Here is an 18489-nt window from a genome sequence, read left to right as displayed (position 1 = left end):
AGCATGTTTACTAATAAGTTTAAGTTCACCTTTAACTCTAGACATATAATCACTCAAGTGTTCAATCATATAAGCATTGCGTTTCAATTGTCTACTAACATAAGCATTGAAGTTTTCTTGTTTAACAATAAAATTATCAAACTCATCTAAGCATTGGCTAGCAGACTTATAACGAGGAATATCACCTTCATCAAATCTACAGAGAGAATTTACCTTTACTACCTGTGTCGGGTTATCAAGACCATGTATCTCTTCAATAGGTGGTAAATTCTTAACATCTTCAGCTTTAATACCTTTTTCTTTCATAGATTTCTTTGCCTCTTGCATATCTTCTGGACTGAGAAATAGAATACCCCTTTTCTTCGGAGTTGGCTTAGGAGTTGGTTCAGGAAGTGTCCAATTATTTTCATTAGTCAACATATTATTCAATAGCAATTCAGCTTGATCAACAGTTCTTTCCTGAAAACACAACCAGCACAACTATCCAGGTAGTCTTTGGAAGCATCGGTTAGTCCATTATAAAACATATCAAGTATTTCATTTTTCTTGAGAGGATGATCAGGCAAATCATTAAGTAATCGGAGAAGCCTCCCCCAATCTTGTGGGAGACTCTCTTCTTCAATTTGCACAAAATTATATGTTTCCCTTAAGACAGCTTGTTTCTTATGAGCGGGGAAATATTTAGCAGAGAAGTAATAAATCATATCCTAGGGACTACGCACACAACCAGGATCAAGAGAATTAAAGCATGTTTTAGCATCACCCTTTAATGAGAACGGAAATAACTTAAGGATAACGTAATAGCGAGTTTTCTCATCATTAGTGAACAGGGTGGCTATATCATTTAATTTAGTAAGATGTGCCACAACAGTTTCAGATTCATAGCCATAAAAAGGATCAGATTCAACCAAAGTAATTAACTCAGGATCGACAAAGAAATCATAATCCTTATCGGTAATAAAGATAGGTGAAGTAGCAAAAGCAGAGTCATGTTTCATTCTAGCATTCAAAGATTTTTCTTCCAGCTTAGTAATAATTTCTTAAGATCATATCTATCATTGCAAGCAAGAAAGTCTCTAGCAGTTTCTTCATCCATAACATAGCCCTCAGGCACAACAGGCAATTCATATCTAGAGGGAGAATCTTCATCATCACTTTCATCAATATTATCAGTTTCAATAATTTCATTCTCTCTAGCCCTAGCAAGTTGTTCATCAAGAAATTCACCTAGTGGCACAGTATTATCAAGCATAGAAGTAGTTTCATCATAAGTATCATGCAAAGCATAAGTGGGATCATCAATAACATGCGACATATCAGAATGAATAGCAGGAGTAGGTGTCACAAGTTTACTCAAAACAGAAGGTGAATCAAGTGCAGAGCTAGATGGCAGTTCCTTACCTCCCCTCGTAGTTGAGGGAAAAATCTTGGTTCCTTTATCTTTCAAGTTCTTCATAGTGATCAGCAGATGTAAATCCCAAGTGACTAAAAGAATAGAGCTATGCTCCCCGGCAACGGCGCCAGAAAATAGTCTTGATAACCCACAAGTATAGGGGATCGCAACAGTTTTCGAGGGTAGAGTATTCAACCCAAATTTATCGATTCGACACAAGGGGAGCCAAAGAATATTCTCAAGTATTAGCAGCTGAGTTGTCAATTCAACCACACCTAGATGACTTAATATCTGTAGCAAAGTATTTAGTAGCAAAGTAATATGATAGTAGCGGTAACGGTAGCAAAAGTAACAGTAGCAGTTTTGTAGTAATTGTAACAGTGGCAACGGAAAAGTAACTAAGCAAAGATCAATATGTGAAAAGCTCGTAGTCAATGGATCAGTGATGGATAATTATGTCGGATGTGATTCCTCATGCAATAGTTATAACATAGGGTGACATAGAACAAGCTCCAGTTCATCAATGTAAAGTAGGCATGTATTCCGAATATAGTCATACGTGCTTATGGAAAAGAACTTGCATCACATCTTTTATCCTACCCTCCCGTGGCAGCGGGGTCCTATTGGAAACTAAGGGATATTAAGGCCTCCTTTTAATAGAGTACCAGACCAAAGAATTAACACTTAGTGAATACATGAACTCCTCAAACTACGGTCATCACCGGTAAGTATCCCGATTATTGTCACTCCGGGGTTAACGGATCATAACACATAATAGGTGACTATAGACTTGCAAGATAGGATCAAGAACTCACATATATTCATGAAAACATAATAGGTTCAGATCTGAAATCATGGCACTCGGGCCCTAGTGACAAGCATTAAGCATAGCAAAGTCATAGAGGGCAAGCATTAAGCATAGCAAAGTCATAGCAACATCAATCTGAGAACATAATGGATACTAGGGATCAAACCCTAACAAAACTAACTCAATTACATGATAAATCTCATCCAACCCATCACCATCCAGCAGGCCTACGATGGTATTACTCACGCATGGCGGTGAGCATCATGAAATTGGTGATGGAGGAAGGTTGATGATGACGATGGCGACAGATTCCCCTCTCCGGAGCCCCGAATGGACTCCAGATCAGCCCTCCCGAGAGAGATTAGGGCTTGGCGGCGGCTCTGTATCGTAAAATGCGATGAATCCTTCTCTCTGGTTTTTTTCTTCCCGAACATGAATATATGGAGTTGGAGTTGAGGTCGGTGGAGTGTCAGGGGGGCCATGAGGCAGGGTGCGCGCCCAGGGGGGTAGCCACGCCGCCCACCCTCGTGGATAGGGTGTGGTCCCCCTGGCCTTGATTCTTTCACCAATATTTTTTATATATTCCAAAAATATTCTCCATTGATTTTCAGGTCATTCCAAGAACTTTTATTTCTCCACAAAAATAACACCAAGGCAATTCTGCTGAAAACAGCGTCAGTCCGGGTTAGTTCCATTCAAATCATGCAAGTTAGAGTCCAAAACAAGGGCAAAAGTGTTTGGAAAAGTAGATACATATCAAATGTATCAAAGACGCGCCCGGCGCAGGCGCCGTTCTCTTATGAGACGCCTCCGGTGCAGCATGGCGCATCGAGCGCCTCCCCTTCAGAGCATGAGATAGTGCAGTGGATGAGGCACAACGAGGAAGCTCTTTTGGAGGAGATGCTCCCTGGGCACTTACGTGGGAAGATGGCAGGAGACCGGGGTAATCAGCTACAATGGCCACCTATGTGCCGTCGTAGCTCATCTGATAGAAGACCCCCTCCTTAAACTCTACAAATATATCCGGATCCTCCTCAAATCCGGGATCCAAGTCCCGAATATGATTCTCTGGCTGCGGAGCAGGGCTATAGATCCCCGCAGTAGCCTTCCGCCATTCCTGTTAAAGATGGTCGGTTTGAGTCCAACTAGTTGTGGCATAAGACAAGGATTGAATAAGATTTTGGATCTAAAGCTTACCCAGCTAGGGGGGTTGTACATGGAGAATCTGTCCTGGAACTTAAGGCGAGTGAATTCTACTTTCTCCCCTTTATAAAGGTCCGCCAGCATGGCGGCTAGGGCGGAAAAGACATCCGGACCCTTACGCCCGTAGCGAGATGTATCATCCTCCCCGTTGTAGTTCCACATGGGGAGTCCTCTCGATTGGAGTGGTTGGACGCCTCGCGTTATGGAAATTGCCATGACCTCGATCATGGATAGAACAGATTGGGCGAGTATTTTTATCTTGTCCATTAACATCTTGACTTCCGCGCTATCTTCCTCCTCGAGGCTCCGAGGGCGCCAGCTATGGCGTTTCTTTAATGGAGCGCCGGAAAATTCGAGAAGGCCCGTTCGGACTGGGTCAGGGAGGGCGACGTCTTCAATATAAAACCACTCCAAGGGCCACTCCTCAGACGCCTTCTTCGGCGTGCCGGACAGGTATCCGGTTCTAGCTATGCGCCATATCTCGACGCTGCCCACCTCGAATATGGATCCCTTTTGGGAGCGGGAGACGAGGCAGAAAAGTTTTCTCCATAACTCAAAAATGGGCCTCGCAGCCTAGGAACAGCTCGCAAAGAGTGACAAAGCCCGTGATATGCAGAATGGAGTCCGACATAAGATTGTGCAGTTGGAGGCCATAGTACTCTAGGAGACCTCGGAGGAAAGGATGGATTGGAAATCCAACGCCTCTCAAGAGAAAGTAAATGAAGCACACTCGCTCCCCCTTTGAAGGATTTAGGAAATTTTCCACCAAGGCTTTGCCCTTAAAAGAAGTTAATCCCGCCCGCACTGGGATTAGATCCGCAGGGGGAAGGTAGCCTTGCACCTGGAGCTTAGTCAGCTGGGCATGGGATACTGAGCATCTCTCCCAATCGCCTTTTTCGGAGCCATGAGGGTGGGAGGAAGAACTGGGAGCGCTAGCCATGTTTGAGTGGTTTCTCCTAGCGAGCTCCAAGGATTTTCCGCCTGGTGTGGAATGGCATCTGAGGTCCAATCCCTTTATATAGACGTTTTTATGGCCAGGGTGTTATGTGAAAAAATACTCTGACCTTTTGTATTCGTTCGACACGTGGAAACAGAAGAGACGGAGGCGTGGGAGCCAAAGGGTATGGCATTAAATGAACAGCCAAATATAACTCTTCGGGTCAGATGCTTTGAAGTATTCAGAGGAGGAACCCGGCTTGCAATGTCGAAGACAACCTGCACGCCGGACACACCGTCATTAAAGCCTGGTTCGGGGGCTACTGAGGGAGTCCTGGATTAAGGGGTCCTCGGGCGTCCGAGCTATATGGCATGGGCCGGACTAATGGGCCATGAAGATACAAGACAGAAGACTTCCTCCCGTGTCTAGATGGGACTCTCCTTGGCGTGTAAGGCAAGCTTAGCGTGCGGATATGAATATTCCTTTCTCTGTAAACTGACTTTGTACAACACTAGCCTCCTCCACTGTCTATATAAACCGGAGGGTTTGGTCCATAGAGGCAATCATAATCATACAGGCTAGACAATTAGGGTTTAGCCATTACAATCTCGTGGTAGATCAAATCTTGTAACCACTATACTCATCAAAGTCAATCAAACAAGACGTAGGGTATTACCTCCATCAAGAGGGCCCTAACCTGGGTAAAACATTGTGTCCCTTGTCTCCTATTACCATCAATCCTTAGACGCACAGTTCGGGGCCCCCTACCCGAGATCTGCCGGTTTTGACACCGACAGGGCCTATTGGTGGTCGACGGTGTCCCCTGGCAAGCTCGGATGTGTACCTGTTTGGCAATAGTCATTTTAGCTGCCAGAACTTGTGCTTGTTGCTGATGAAGATGATTTGGGTGCCCAATGAATAACACAAACCTTGCAATCGTGAGCTAGAATGTGCGAGGGTTGAACTCGCTGGCAAAGAGAACTGTTGTATGACAGATCACCGAAGCGCAGTGAGCGTCCATTCTCTGCCTACAGGAAACAAAGATTGAGGACCGGTTGGCTGCCACTGTCAGAGATCTGGGAGGAAGCACATTAGAGGGCTGCACTGTTCTCCCAACCATGGGCACTAGGGGAGGTGATGCAATCCTATGGGACAAGAACATTGTTAGTTCTACATCACACGCAATTGGCTGCTTTTCGATCACAGGAAAGGTCTCAGTGCTGCATGATGGATCTTGGTTCTGGCTGACGACAGACAACGGACCGGTGGATGACACACGCAAAGACACCTTCCTGGCCGAGCTTGCTCATGCCGCCCCTCCCCTGGGAGAGCCGTGGTTGGTCAATGGAGACTTTAACATCATTTACGAAGCCCGTGACAAGAACAACCTCAATCTGAACAAGAGGATTATGGGGATGTTTAGATCAGCAATTGACAAAGCAGGCCTAAGAGAGGTTAAGTGTGAAAATAGAAGATTTACTTGGACAAATGAGAGAGAAAATCCAACGATGGTTAGCATTGATAAAGTTTTCTGCAACATGGAATGGGAAGCTCTCTTCCCCTGCTTCATGCTCATGGTTGCGATAATGGCCTGCTTGGATCACCGCCCTCTCCTGATGGCGAACACTGCTGCCCCGCGTAGAAGGCCGGCCTTTCGCTTTGAAAATTTCTGGCCGAGCTTCCCCCACTTGCAGGAGACTGTTGCTAGAGCTTGACAACGACCGGCGAACCACAACTGCCCTTTCATCCGAATGGAGAAGAAGATGGGAAGGACGGCCGCTGATCTGAAAATATGGTCCAAAACTCTCTTCAGTGATGCAAAAGTGCAGTTCCACTTGGCCTGCGAGGTAATTCTTTGGCTAGATGTTGCACAAGAGAATAGAAGGCTCTCGCGGAGTGAATTCCTCCTGAGGAAGCAACTCAAGATGAGGATCCTGGATCTAGCTGCGGTGGAGAGAGCAAGAAATCGACATGCATCTAGGATCACATGGCTTAGAGTTGGAGATGCATGCACGACATTTTTTCAAGCAAAGATCAACTCAAGAAGAAGAACTTCATACACTCTCTGCAAACAGACACGGCTACTGCCACTGCCACTACCCATGAAGACAAAACTTCAGCTGTACACCACCACTTTTTTAACCTGCTGGGACGAAAGGAAACCAGAGGACGATCCATCAATTGGGATGAACTAGACATGCCAAGCTTGCAAAATGAAGGGCTCGACAACCCGTTCTCTAAGCAGGAAGTTTTGGGCTACTATCTTGGCTTCCTAAACTTTCATCTTGCATTTTGATTTCCTTAAATTCAAATTCATTTCATCACAAAACCCTAGAGTGAAGATAATATGACTTCTTCCATTTAAAGAAAAGAAACAGGATTTGAAAATGATTTGAATTCCATTTGGAATATTTCAAATTTAGAAACTTTAAACAACTCAATGAGTTCATGAGAGAAGATAAAATGACTTCCTCAAATTTGAAGAAAGAGAGTTGGAAGTTTCAAAGAAATAACTTGAAATTCACTTTGAAGTTATTTGAATTTCCAAATTTCAAATCCTATTGGGAGTTACTTCAGTTTCTATTCAAATAATTTTTCTCCTAAAAAAATAAATGGAAATAAGGGTAAAATGATTCTATTCAATAGGAAATTAGGAGAAAATAAATTTGAAATCATTTTGCTATTTTAAAAATGATTTTATTGATTTTAAATGCAACAGTAGCACTGTTTTATTTTTATGAATTTTTACGGAATTTATTTGAACATGAAAAATAGTTCATCTTACTTCTACTATTTTTCTAAACATTTTGGTATATAATATGCCTATGTAGATTTTCATTTATTTTCTCTTTATGAATTCTTGTCTTCCTGTGTAAAAAAACGCACACATCGCGAGGCCTAGGCGCACAAAAACCGGGCCGCAGCCACTTAAGGCCCAGCACGCCCCTCCTCACCCCTCTCTCCCGCCGCTGCCTATGACCAGTGGGCCCCTAACCTTATCTTCTTCAACCTCCCGCGCAGCTTGCTCAGGATGAGCTTGCCGCATGCGCGCCCGCAACTGCCGGGCGAAGCTCTCGAATAGAGCTTAATCGACCGCTTCCCAAACCCCTGCGTGCGCCTATAAAAGCCCCGGGACGCCCTCGTCTGATCCTGCCCCTCCTCTACTCCCCACGTCGCCCGTAGCCGCCGCCCCGCCCATTCGGATCTCGCTGAAGCCGAGCCGCTCCGCCGTCAAATTCGTCGCAGTGATCACACCCGAGGCCTCCAAACTCCATTTTCCGAGTCCCCGTTCCCATGCACATCATTTTGACATTTTGGTTTCCCCTAGATCTCGCCGGAGCGGCCAAACCTTCGACACCGAGTTCGCCGGAGGACAGGAGCGCCGCCGCACTTCCTCCGCCCCGTCCCGACGCTGATGACGCAAGCCGCCACCACCGCGTTGACCCTCTCGAAGCGCCGCATCTCCCTGTCCCCTCCGCTGTCGTCGGAACTCACCGGATCCGCCGCCCCGACGCGTCGCCCCTCGCCGGAGCTCGGAGCCGCCGCCTTCGCCTCGCCCCGTCCCGACCACCCCGACCACCGCTGACCCCGCCATTGGATTGCCCACGCCGCGCCGGTCCCCGCCGCCTCCTTCCCCGTCGCCGAGGAGCGCCGGAGATGCCACCATGTCCGCCCCGTCGCCGCTCGTTGCCGGCCACCGACCGCTCGCTGTAAGCCACCCCGCCCTTCGTTTTGTTAAAAAAAACGACGCGGTTAACCGTGGTTTTTATTAAACCGATCGGTTAGTTAAACCAATCCCGGTTTTACTTAGCCGCGTAGGTGTTTTTCTTATTTAGCGGCCATTCGCCGCATAGCCACCGCAGTGAACGCTGCTCAGCCAGCCACTCGTGTATCGCCACGTGGCCGAGGACTTGTTCGCGGTTTTATTCTCTTTTTTGTTTCACCATTTAGTCCTTGAATTTAGCAGATTAGTCCCTGAACTTCAAATAGCCACAAATTTTAAACCGTAGGTCCAAATTCGATGAAACCAGCGGCAAATTCTTCGTATCGATTAGATCTATCCAGAGGACATATCTTTGCAAGCTTTTGACAATTTAAAATTTGAATTGTTTTAAATTCAAATTCAAACCCTATTTCGCCATATCTCCTAAACCCTAGCCCCGTTTGAATTAATTCTTTTTGCACTTTGTCACCGTAGCCAAACCCTATCAGTTGGACCAATCTCACGATATTTTTCACACATTAGGATTTGATCATGATAGTTTTACTATTATGTCGTGTATGCACTTTAGTTCACATCACATCTTTGCACCCTATGTCACATGTTGTTTTGCACTTAGGATATTTCCATGCTAGTTAAGTGTGTTGAATGTTCATTTGGTTTTTCCGAGACTTTTTGCTTTGCATGTTCTTCTTGGTTCTTTTAAATGATTGCTTGTGTTTGTTTATTTACTTTGCGTTAGATTTTCCAGAGTGCGAAGCAGAATATTATTAGTCTCTAGAATTCAACCAGCAGTACCAAGGCAAGTTCACATTTGACCATTCTTCCAATTACCTATGCTTTATTTATGCACTTAGTCCTTTGCGGTAGGATTGCATGGTAGGAATCTTATGTCGGATGGCTATGCGTTTACCTAGTAGTTCATTTGAGGTAGGTCTGCACCATACAACCTTGTCACCACCGTGTAAGTTTATTTGTGCCTCGCAAATGTAGACATGGATTGGGAAGTGTTCATGGCGAGACTTGAGTGACAAAGTAGTAATCAGGACCAAGACTTAAATGAACTACCTGGGCGGAAACTGGTTGGAATGGCGGCGAAGTACAGTGGGGCACGCATGGGAAATCCATGGTGATGCTCAAAGGGATCAAACGTGTTTTCATGTCTAGAAACTTACGTGTGCAGCCACAAGCCAATATGGGCTCTGGCTTAGTTGAGTAGTTAGTGTGACCTCTTCCGGGATAGGCTAGCAGATGTAGAATGAGTAGGTGTACTGGCCTATCCGTGGGTTAAGAGGAAATACCTTCGAAAGGCTATGTCTCGGTCATCTTGCTCTCAAATGCCGGGCAGTGCGAGAACTTCAAGGGAGGCGATCGAGTCTTGTGGGGAAAAGTGCGCAAACCTCTGCAGAGTGTTAAAACCTAATCGGTTAGCCGTATCCCCGGTTATGGACAACTTAAGCATCTAGTAGTGAAAATGTCAGGAGATCTCATCACTCTTAATTTAAACAATTGGGTTTTAAATGAAACTTTGGGAATGGATTGAGTTGGGTTTCCCAACTCATCCTGCTACGTCGTAGTAGTAGAGTAATATCTTTTATTCTAGGGAAAAACTAGCTTTATGCAAAAACTAAATTTAGAGCTTTCCACCAGCCAAGTTGCATGTACAAATAGGTTCATTATACTCATGATGTGACTTGCCAGTACATTCAATGTATTGGCCTACATGGCTGCAACGTCTTATGTTGCAGGAATTTCTACGACGAGTAAGAGTTACGTTGTAGGGTAACGATCTACACTCAACTTGCTGATGGCGTTGATGGGACTCCACACCCTTTTGACTGTTTTCGCTGAGAATTATGAGGTATACATTAGTTTTACGTTATTTATACATGTGATTGCACTTTGATATATAGAGGCTTGATCGTTTGAGGTCGGGTCGCTACATGATGTCATGGCAGTTTTTGACAAGTTCTATAGGTTGGCAGATGGCAATTTTGCTGAGCTCACATAGCCATGATCACTCTCATTTTGAAGAAGGACGGGGCCACAAGAATAAACGAGTTTAGGCCCATCAGCCTTATCCATTCCATAGCTCAGCTGATCACTAAGGTGTCATCCATGAGACTGGCTTCTGTCATCGACCGGATCATCTCCCCCACGCAAACGGCCTTTCAGAGGAAGAAATGCATTCATGACAGCTATCTTTATGTTCGGAACACTGTTCGGGCTCTGCATAGGAATAAAACACCGACTCTTCTCATCAAGCTTGACATTGCTACAACTTTTGATAGTGTATCTTGGGAGTGCATGATGGAGTTGCTCCAACAACTAGGTTTCTCCTCTCCTTGGATAGATTGGATAGCACTCCTCCTGTCAACCTCCTCCTCGGCCTGCCTACTTAATGGCGACCCTGGCGAGAGTTTTTTTGCATCAGCGAGGACTGTGGCAGGGCGATTTGCTTTCGCCGCTCCTTTTCATCCTCTGCATTGATCCCCTCCACCGTTTCCTCAAGGCTGCCACCAGGGCGGGGGCACTGAACACCATTCCGGGCATGGTGGCGCGGATGCGCACGAGCTTGCACGCCGATGACGCCTAATCTTCATCAACCCTGTGCGTTTCGAGATAGATAACCTCCTAGAGCTCCTTCACCTGTTTGGAGATGTGACGGGCCTACGCGTCAACCTCTCTAAATCCTCAGCAATCCCCATTAGCTGCAGCGACATATATGTTCAGGATGACCTCTCTAAATCCTCGGTGATCCCCATTAGATGCCGCGACATATATGTTCAGGATGTTCTACAAAACTTCGGCAGCATCACGGCGACCTTCCCGACCAGATATCTAGGGCTTCCGGTTACTTTAGGGCGCGTTAGGCTAGTCCACCTCCAATTCATTCTTGATAGAATTAGATCGAGGCTTGCGGGCTGGAAGGGCAAACTCATGCCGCTGGCGGGCTGCCTCGTTCTCGTACGCTGCATGCTCTCAGCCATGCCGACCCTTTGCGCTTACGGCGCTGTGTATACCCAAGAAATTCTTCAAGGATATAGACAAGTCACGACAGCGTTTTCTCTAGGCGGGAGATGAAGAGATCACTGGAGGAAAATGCAAGGTTAGCTGGAGCATGGTGACCAAGCCAGAACACCACAGCGGTCTGGGCATCCCTGATCTCAGTCGTTTCGCCCGGGCACTGCGGCTGCGATGGCTCTGGCAATCCTGGAATCAGCCAACCAAACCCTGGGTAGGCACTAGCACGCCCTGCGACGCCATAGACCGAGCTCTCTTTGCGGCTTCCACTACGGTGACCATCAGGGATGGGACTACTGCTTCCTTCTGGTCGTGCTCTTGGCTGGGAGGGAGACAACTCTGCCTGGCCTACCCCACGCTCTTCGCCAGGTCCATCCGCAAGAACAGAAGCGTCAGAGAAGCCCTGCACGGCGATCGGTGGATCCTCGACCTACGCCACGGTGACTACAACAACATCGCCCAACAAGTCGTTCGGTTGGCAATGGAAATTAGGCAAGCTGACCTCAACCTGGAACTAGAAACCCCGGACACGATCAAATGGAAGCTCTACAGTTCGGGCATCTACTCGGCGAGATCGGCGTACAATGCCTAGTTCAACAGAGCCCAACTTTGCAGTTTCAGAACGCTTAACTGGAAGATCTGGGCTCCGGGTAAAATCAAAATTTTCCTTTGGCTGCTGCATCTGGACAGCCTCTGGTGCAATGACCAGCTACAACGAAGAGGCTGGGAGAATGGATACTTCTGCCCCATGTGTCTACGCAACCTCGAGACCTCTCACCACATGATCTGGGACTGCCGGTCTCGTTGCAGGTCTGGAGCATTGCGGCTACTTGGACTGGGTGCAGTACAGTGACCCAAGGAGTGTGGAGCATGGGTACGACAACGATGGATAAAATTCAGAGGATCATATCTGCTACGGCTCCGGGACACAGGAAAGGCACGAAGACTATGATCGCCCTCATTCTCTTGGCATATCTGGTTGGAGCGAAACTCCTGCATTTTCAGAGGAAAGCAAGCTGATGCGAGGCACATTACATAAGCTTGCAAGCGCGACATGGAGCAATGGAGATTGGCCGGTGCAAGATGCATTCAGCAGCCCTTCAAGGATGTGACGTGAGAGATCCCTTTAAGCTTGCTTAGATGGCCTGGAGCACTGGGGCTCTGGGATGGATGTAATTTCTTTCCGGTTTCACCCTCACGAACGCTTGATCAACCCTTTGTCATCTCCCTCTCTGTTAAATGAATGAAAACCAGCTATGTTGGACGTTTCAGAAAAAAAAGTTACAACTATAGCACCTACTACTACACATACTAAACTAATTACTAGAGCTTGCGCATGCTAATTAAATTGTCAAATACACATTATCTGTTCTCCCTGTTGTCCCACTTGGATGCCAGAACCCTCACCATCACTCACGCTCACGGTCGCTCCAATCAATGTAGTCTTCGGACGACTCGACGTTGACCACCACCTTCCGAAGAGGAAGGTCCTGCCTCGTAGTCGTTCTCTATGACCTCTTCCAATACCACTCCAGCTCGTATTGGGCGTACTTCAGGTGCTCCCGCGCAAACCTCGCCATCATCTTCTCGCCACTCTTCTCAGCGACAACATTGGTCTTCGTCTCCGTCTTCGTCGGGCGGGTCACAATGGTGACCTTCCGCCCGACGATCTCCGGGAAGTTGAGCATGTCCGTCGGCAGACCAAGCCGCCACACCATGATGTCATATGCGCGAGGTCCTCACTCCGGAAGGTGCCCAGCCAATACCGTTGGTCGGCATGCTGGAACTCCATGTCATACCAGCCGGGAGACCACAACCGCACTGCCCTGAAGCCGATCTTGAGCTTCGGTGGCATGGCGATGACATGGCAGCGACGAGGACGCACGGAGGACTGAGGAGGCGCGACAGAGCTACCAGATGCGCGTGGAGTGGCGGTCTACGACGGCGGCTGGACGAGATTCATGGGCGGCGGTGATTTAGTTGGTCCGGTGGCCAGTGGCGAGGTGGATTGAGTAGATCCGGTGGCGACAAGCCCAATCATCAGCAGATTTGCAGGCTACCGCGATGCGGTGGGAGAGGGGGGGCTGCCGAAGGTTGCGGGTGGGAGGGGGGCTTTTGTTTACCGCAGCCCCTCTCGCGCCATATATTTGCAACGCGAGGAGCCCTCTTTTTGGGCTGCCCAAAAAACATTTTACAAAAAATATGATAGGGTTGCTGTTGAAGAGGGTCCTCCCCATCCCCCAAAATACCCCAAAACCAACTACTGCCCTATTTTAGGGCTGCCATTGGAGATGTTCTAAGGTGCAAAAAATTAGAGTAACAATTCCTCAAAAAATAAAGTAGAGTAACAATGAAGGGGATCTCAAGAGTACCAATGCTGCCAAGGAGGAGCCGAAACAGGGACAGAAAATCAAAACTGTGATAAGTTTTATAGCAAATTCGGAATATATACGTCCTCACGCAAGAAAATCAAAACTAGCACCCCGTCGGCCTCCAATTGGCCGAAGAGGGGCTCTTCGGCCTACGGTTGACCGAAGTCGGCTCTTCAGCCTCCCGTTGGCCGAAGAGTGCCCCAACTGGGCCGAAAAGGACTCTTTGGTCTGCCGTAGGCCGAAGAGTACTCTTTGGTCAACCGTAGGCCAAAGAGTTGGGGGCCCAAGGCCTAGCACTGCTTCGGCATACGGTTGACCAAAGAGTACTCTTCGGCCTACGGCAGACCAAAGAGTCCTTTTCATCCCAGCTGGGGCACTCTTCAGCCAACGGGAGGCTGAAGAGCCTACTTCGGTCAACCGCAGGCCGAAGAGCCCCTCTTCAGCCAACTGGAGGCCGACGGGGTGCTAGTTTTGATTTTGGTGCGTGAGCATGTATAGATACCGAATTTGCTATAAAATTCATCACAGTTTTGAAAAAAATCCCGAAACAGGTACCACGAACCACTTACAAAGGAACTAAGGTAAACAGGAAACTAAATTGAACTGTCCCATATGTAATTTTCATGAAATGCGCATATTATGCTAGATGTAAAAAAACATACTCGCTCCGTCTCAAAATAAGTGTATCAACTTTGTACTAAGTTTAGTAAAAAGTTGCACTAAGGTCAAGACGCTTATTTTGGGACGGATGGGGTATTATGACAGGTGTGTAAATTGTCATCTCGCAAATGAAATGCCATTTCAAATGCTCGATGCTTAAGATAGTACAAGCCTAGCTGGGTTTTCCATGAAAATCTGAGGCTCTCAGAACTTTATCCAGCAACATATAGCAGCCTCGTATACACCATCAGCTTTCGAGCTCCTACCTTTTACAGATGATTTTTTAGCAAGACCCGAAAAGGATGATTGAGAGCTCATTCCTAGAAGAGTCTACAGGTCAGTCGCTCATAATACTCTCTCACTTCCATCTGAATGCCTTAGGGCATCAGTAACATCGCCAAGCTCTTCACTCTCCTCATCGGTTTCCATAGCATCGATGTCAGATTCTTCGTCCTCTGTGTCCTTGTCCTCATAGATAATCGGTGCGGCCGCCTCTTCCTCGTCAGTTTCTTCATCGGCAATCTGGGAAATCTTTAAATTATTTGCAATGCCAACAACAATATCGCTTTTTTTACAGGAAGGAAACTTTTACCTCACTGAACCGGTAATCAAGGGTGGTAGAGAGTTGAAGTGCTGATTTGAAGGTCGACGTTCTTGCATCAATAAGCTGAGAAAAAAAGGCACTCAGTACAATAGTACCCAACAAACAAACGAAAATGTGGTAATCTTAATGAAAGATTCTTAATCAAATACATACTTGTTTGACATACTGTTAGGGCAGCTGATAAAATTACTAACCTGATAGAGTGAATTGAGCAACAGCAGAGAAGACTCCTGTGACACGATGCTGCTCATGTGCCGGCTAAGTAAAGTTTGAAGCCACGGGAGCAAACAAACCAGCTTTGCACCCCTGTGGAGAATAAATCTCTAAATAAGAACTTTTTGTAAAGCTATCATATGTGTATGCATGCATGCAAAATAAAAAATCGCCAAATAATAGGAGAAGTTGCTAGAAGAGGCTAAGCACATTTTGGAAGCCGTACATTCTAGTCATTCCCAAAAAAGATTGGATCCAAAATATACTAAGACCTAACAATCCAACGTATACATGGATACATACAGTTAGAGCATCTCCAGCCGTTGGCCCCCCAAGCGGCGATTTTACGCGCCCCCTGGGGGCGAGCCGGCGCCAAAAATGGCACGGGGGCGAGCGGGTATTTTACGCGCCCCCTGGGGGCGAGCCGGCGCTAAAAACGGCACGGGGGCGAGCAGGTTCCCAGCCGCTCGCCCCAGGGTCGCCCCAGACGCATTTTTTTTAGTTTAAAAAATATGAATTCGGCAAAGTTCGGCTAAAATTCGGCTAACTTGACATTCATATTCAACATGTTCGGCGTTTACATAGATTATTTAAAAAAACATCTACAGGGCGAAGAAGTCGATGAGCGCGGCGAAGTCGCTGACGTCGCCGCCGTCCTTGTCGGCGGCGGCGGCCTTCTCCTTGATGGCGCGGCCGCCCCTGCTGGACCCCTGTCCAGCGTCTCCATGGCGGACCGGCGGCGGCGGCGCGTCGTCGCTGTCGTCGAGGACGACGATGCCTCCCTCGTCCCGGCCGCGGCGACGAGCTTCAAACCGCGCGAAGGCGGCGCACTGGCGCTCCATCTCCGTGTGCGCCCAGTCGTCGCGCGCCCATTTGAGGGCCGCTTCGTCGTCGAGCTCCTCCTCCTTGACGCCGCCGGCGAGCCCCTGCTCCGTCTTCACGGCGGGGAGCCCTGGCTCCGGCTTGACGGTGGCGAGCCCCGGCTCCGATTTTGGCTTGACGAAGCGCGGAGGAGCCAAGGAGCAGGCGCGCCGGCCACCCTCGTTGATGAAGATGCCGACGCTGCGGGTGTGCCAGCCGAGCGGCGTCTCCGCGGCGGGCTCGGCCTTGACGCTGAGGAGCGCCGGCGAGCCGGAAGAGTGGGAGGAGGAACCGGCGAACCTCATGGGCACCCACGGCCCGGCGCTCCGGCGGGGGGTCGGGACGGCCGCCGCAGCAGGGTATGCCAGCGGCGGGTCATTGCCACCCCGAGGTACGATAGTACCTCGTGGAGCGTGCGGCCGGGGACGCGGCGGCCGTCGCTGTTCTTGAGGCCGCCAACCACCGGCACCCCGTTCGTGGACGCCAGCCGCTGCGCCTGCCGCCGCTGGAAATAGTCCGCCCATGCCACATGGTTGTCGGCGGCGTACTGGGGGAGGGCGCGCTGCTCCCCCGTCAGGGACGACCGCACGCGGTCGACCTCGGCGGCGAAGAGGCCAGGGCGCGCGTCGACATCGGGCACCGGGGGGATGGGGATGCCGCCGTTGCTGAGCCTCCACCCCGTCGGCCCGGCGCGCATGTTCGGCGGCACCGGGATGTTGGCCTCGAAGAGAAGCCACGTCTCGCCCTCCTAGAGCGAGCGGCGGCCGAAGCCGTTGACCGCCGCGGAGTCGCCAGGGAAGCTTTCGGCCATGGAGAGGGGAAGGGGAAGGGGAGGAAGGGGAGAGCGGCAGAGCTCGACGGCGGACAGGAGGGACGGCGGCTGGTTTGGGCTCGGCGGACTCGGGCTGGTGTGGCCAGCGGCGAGGGGAAGCCTCTGGTTTTATAGCCCAGGGCGTGTGAACGCGTGGCGGAAGGGGAGGCATCGCCGCGCCAGCCAGCCCGTGACGCGCCGCCCGTGAGGATCAATGGCAAGGCTGACCGGCGGCAGCCTTGCCATTGATTCCCCGTGGGAAACCGAGGCGTTCTGGGGAAGATGAGGCGCGTGCCACTGACTCGGCGGGTCCGCCGCGCTTTCGCGCCAAAACCCTCGCCCCGGCGTCCCCGAGCGCCCCCCAGCATGCCGGGTTCGGCTCGGTTCCGCCGGCGCCGATTTCGGTCCAAGCCGGCGAAAACGGGCTCATGTGGGCGCGACTGGGCCAATTTTTGGGCGTCGGCGCGGCAAAAACGCTTGGGGAGGGCCTGCGCGGCTGGAGATGCTCTTAAAGGTGTCTGACTGAAGATAGTATCATGGTCAATAGACTGGTGTTCTCTAGTTAAATATTAGATGCACTACATAGTTTGTCCCGAACAATGTACTAAAGAGACAAAATGCCTTGTAAGCTTTCCTACCTAGATTGTATTGACGACACGAAGAACTTGAGAAGCTTCAGGGCATCTCCTGGCGTTAGGAGTGATACTGACTTTACAATGACCTGCATGTAACACAGCAGTAAATTAGCAGACAAGAGAAAATGTTGCATCAAATCGCAATAAGAATAAATAACATGGCAAATGCTGACTTTGGCAGTTGCTAATAACTGAAAGGTTAGACTATTAGGTTTGTTATGGACCAAAAAGCAGGCCAGTCCTTAGCCTAAGGGTGTGTTTGGTTTGAGAACCAAGTGGAGTTGAATGTCATGGTTCCGTTCCACCGGAATGGGTCAATTCCAGTCTTGCGTTTGGTTGGGTTGATTACGTTCCTATGTTTGGTTGAAGAAATTGATTTAGAGATTTGCAACTCTTTGCATTTTCATGAAATCTGATTTTAGTCATTCCACTCGTACACATATGTGTATAGTCTCACAACTCTTTGCATAAATAGGTTGAGCACCGCACAAGGTAAATACATGTTGGAGAAAATACTAACATAAAAATTCCAATATGCTCAGCTCGTTGTTTTCCTCCTCCCGTGCTGTCCTACCTTGCTCACTGGCCTAGCATCCCGTAGCCCCTCCACGTTGTATCAGGCTTGCAGCCCTTCCTCTTCCCTGCAGCGTGTGCCTCCTCTTTCCCTGTCAGATGCAGCCCGGCAGCTATCACGGGTGAGCTCAGCGGCAACCGGCGCTGCAACTCCAGCCACCTGCAGCACCCGTCTGCCGCGGCAAATCGGACCAAACACACCTTTTCTGCTCCTCTGCCAGTCGCTACAGCTCCGTTTTTCTTCTCAGACCGCCGCCTGGCTCGCCTTCAACCACCGTCGCCGCTCTGACACACTGCACGCTGACTAGCAGGCCCCCGTTTTCCCCCTTCCGGCGTGGCCGCCTGCACTCACCTCCTACCGGGCTAATGGTCTTGCATGTGCTGCCGCCACCGGATGTGAGAGGGGGTGATTTCGCAGTGATACTTGCAAACCACAACGCGATTCTAGTGAGGAACCGCGTGATTCCACCAATTTGGCGTTGTGAGTTGGTTCGGCATATGGGAGGAATATTCCTCTACGAGGAACCAGTGTATTCCGTTCCGCTTTTCAACCAAACACGAGGATGCCTCGTAAGTGCAAAACCAACCCATTACGTTCCACTCTGCTCCCTGAACCAGACACACCCTAACAGACTACTTCTGGAGAAAAGACCTCCCCTCCCTCCCCCGACCCC

At 49.1% G+C, this 18489-nt stretch overlaps 1 protein-coding gene across 3 annotated transcripts in view; it reads right to left on the bottom strand.

Annotated features, from left to right (window-relative positions):
* Positions 1-14059: 14059 nt before the first annotated feature.
* The window catches only part of LOC119268511, a 15604-nt gene continuing 11174 nt past the window's right edge, over positions 14060-18489 (bottom strand). For 2 of the 3 annotated variants that reach the window (XM_037550165.1, XM_037550168.1), the window contains 4 exons: positions 17246-17328; positions 14917-15028; positions 14711-14785; positions 14061-14640 (listed from right to left, as the gene is read on the bottom strand). In XM_037550165.1, coding sequence (XP_037406062.1) covers positions 14464-14640; positions 14711-14785; positions 14917-15028; positions 17246-17328 — 447 coding nt within the window. In that variant the 3' untranslated portion in view covers positions 14061-14463. Of the gene's footprint in view, positions 14641-14710; positions 14786-14916; positions 15029-17245; positions 17329-18489 lie in introns of all 3 variants that reach the window. The other variant, XM_037550166.1, reaches the window with a different exon arrangement.

This window comes from Triticum dicoccoides, chromosome 3A (assembly GCF_002162155.2).
Source record: "Triticum dicoccoides isolate Atlit2015 ecotype Zavitan chromosome 3A, WEW_v2.0, whole genome shotgun sequence".
Lineage (NCBI taxonomy): Eukaryota > Viridiplantae > Streptophyta > Magnoliopsida > Poales > Poaceae > Triticum > Triticum dicoccoides.
This window is presented reverse-complemented; position numbering and strand designations above follow the sequence as displayed.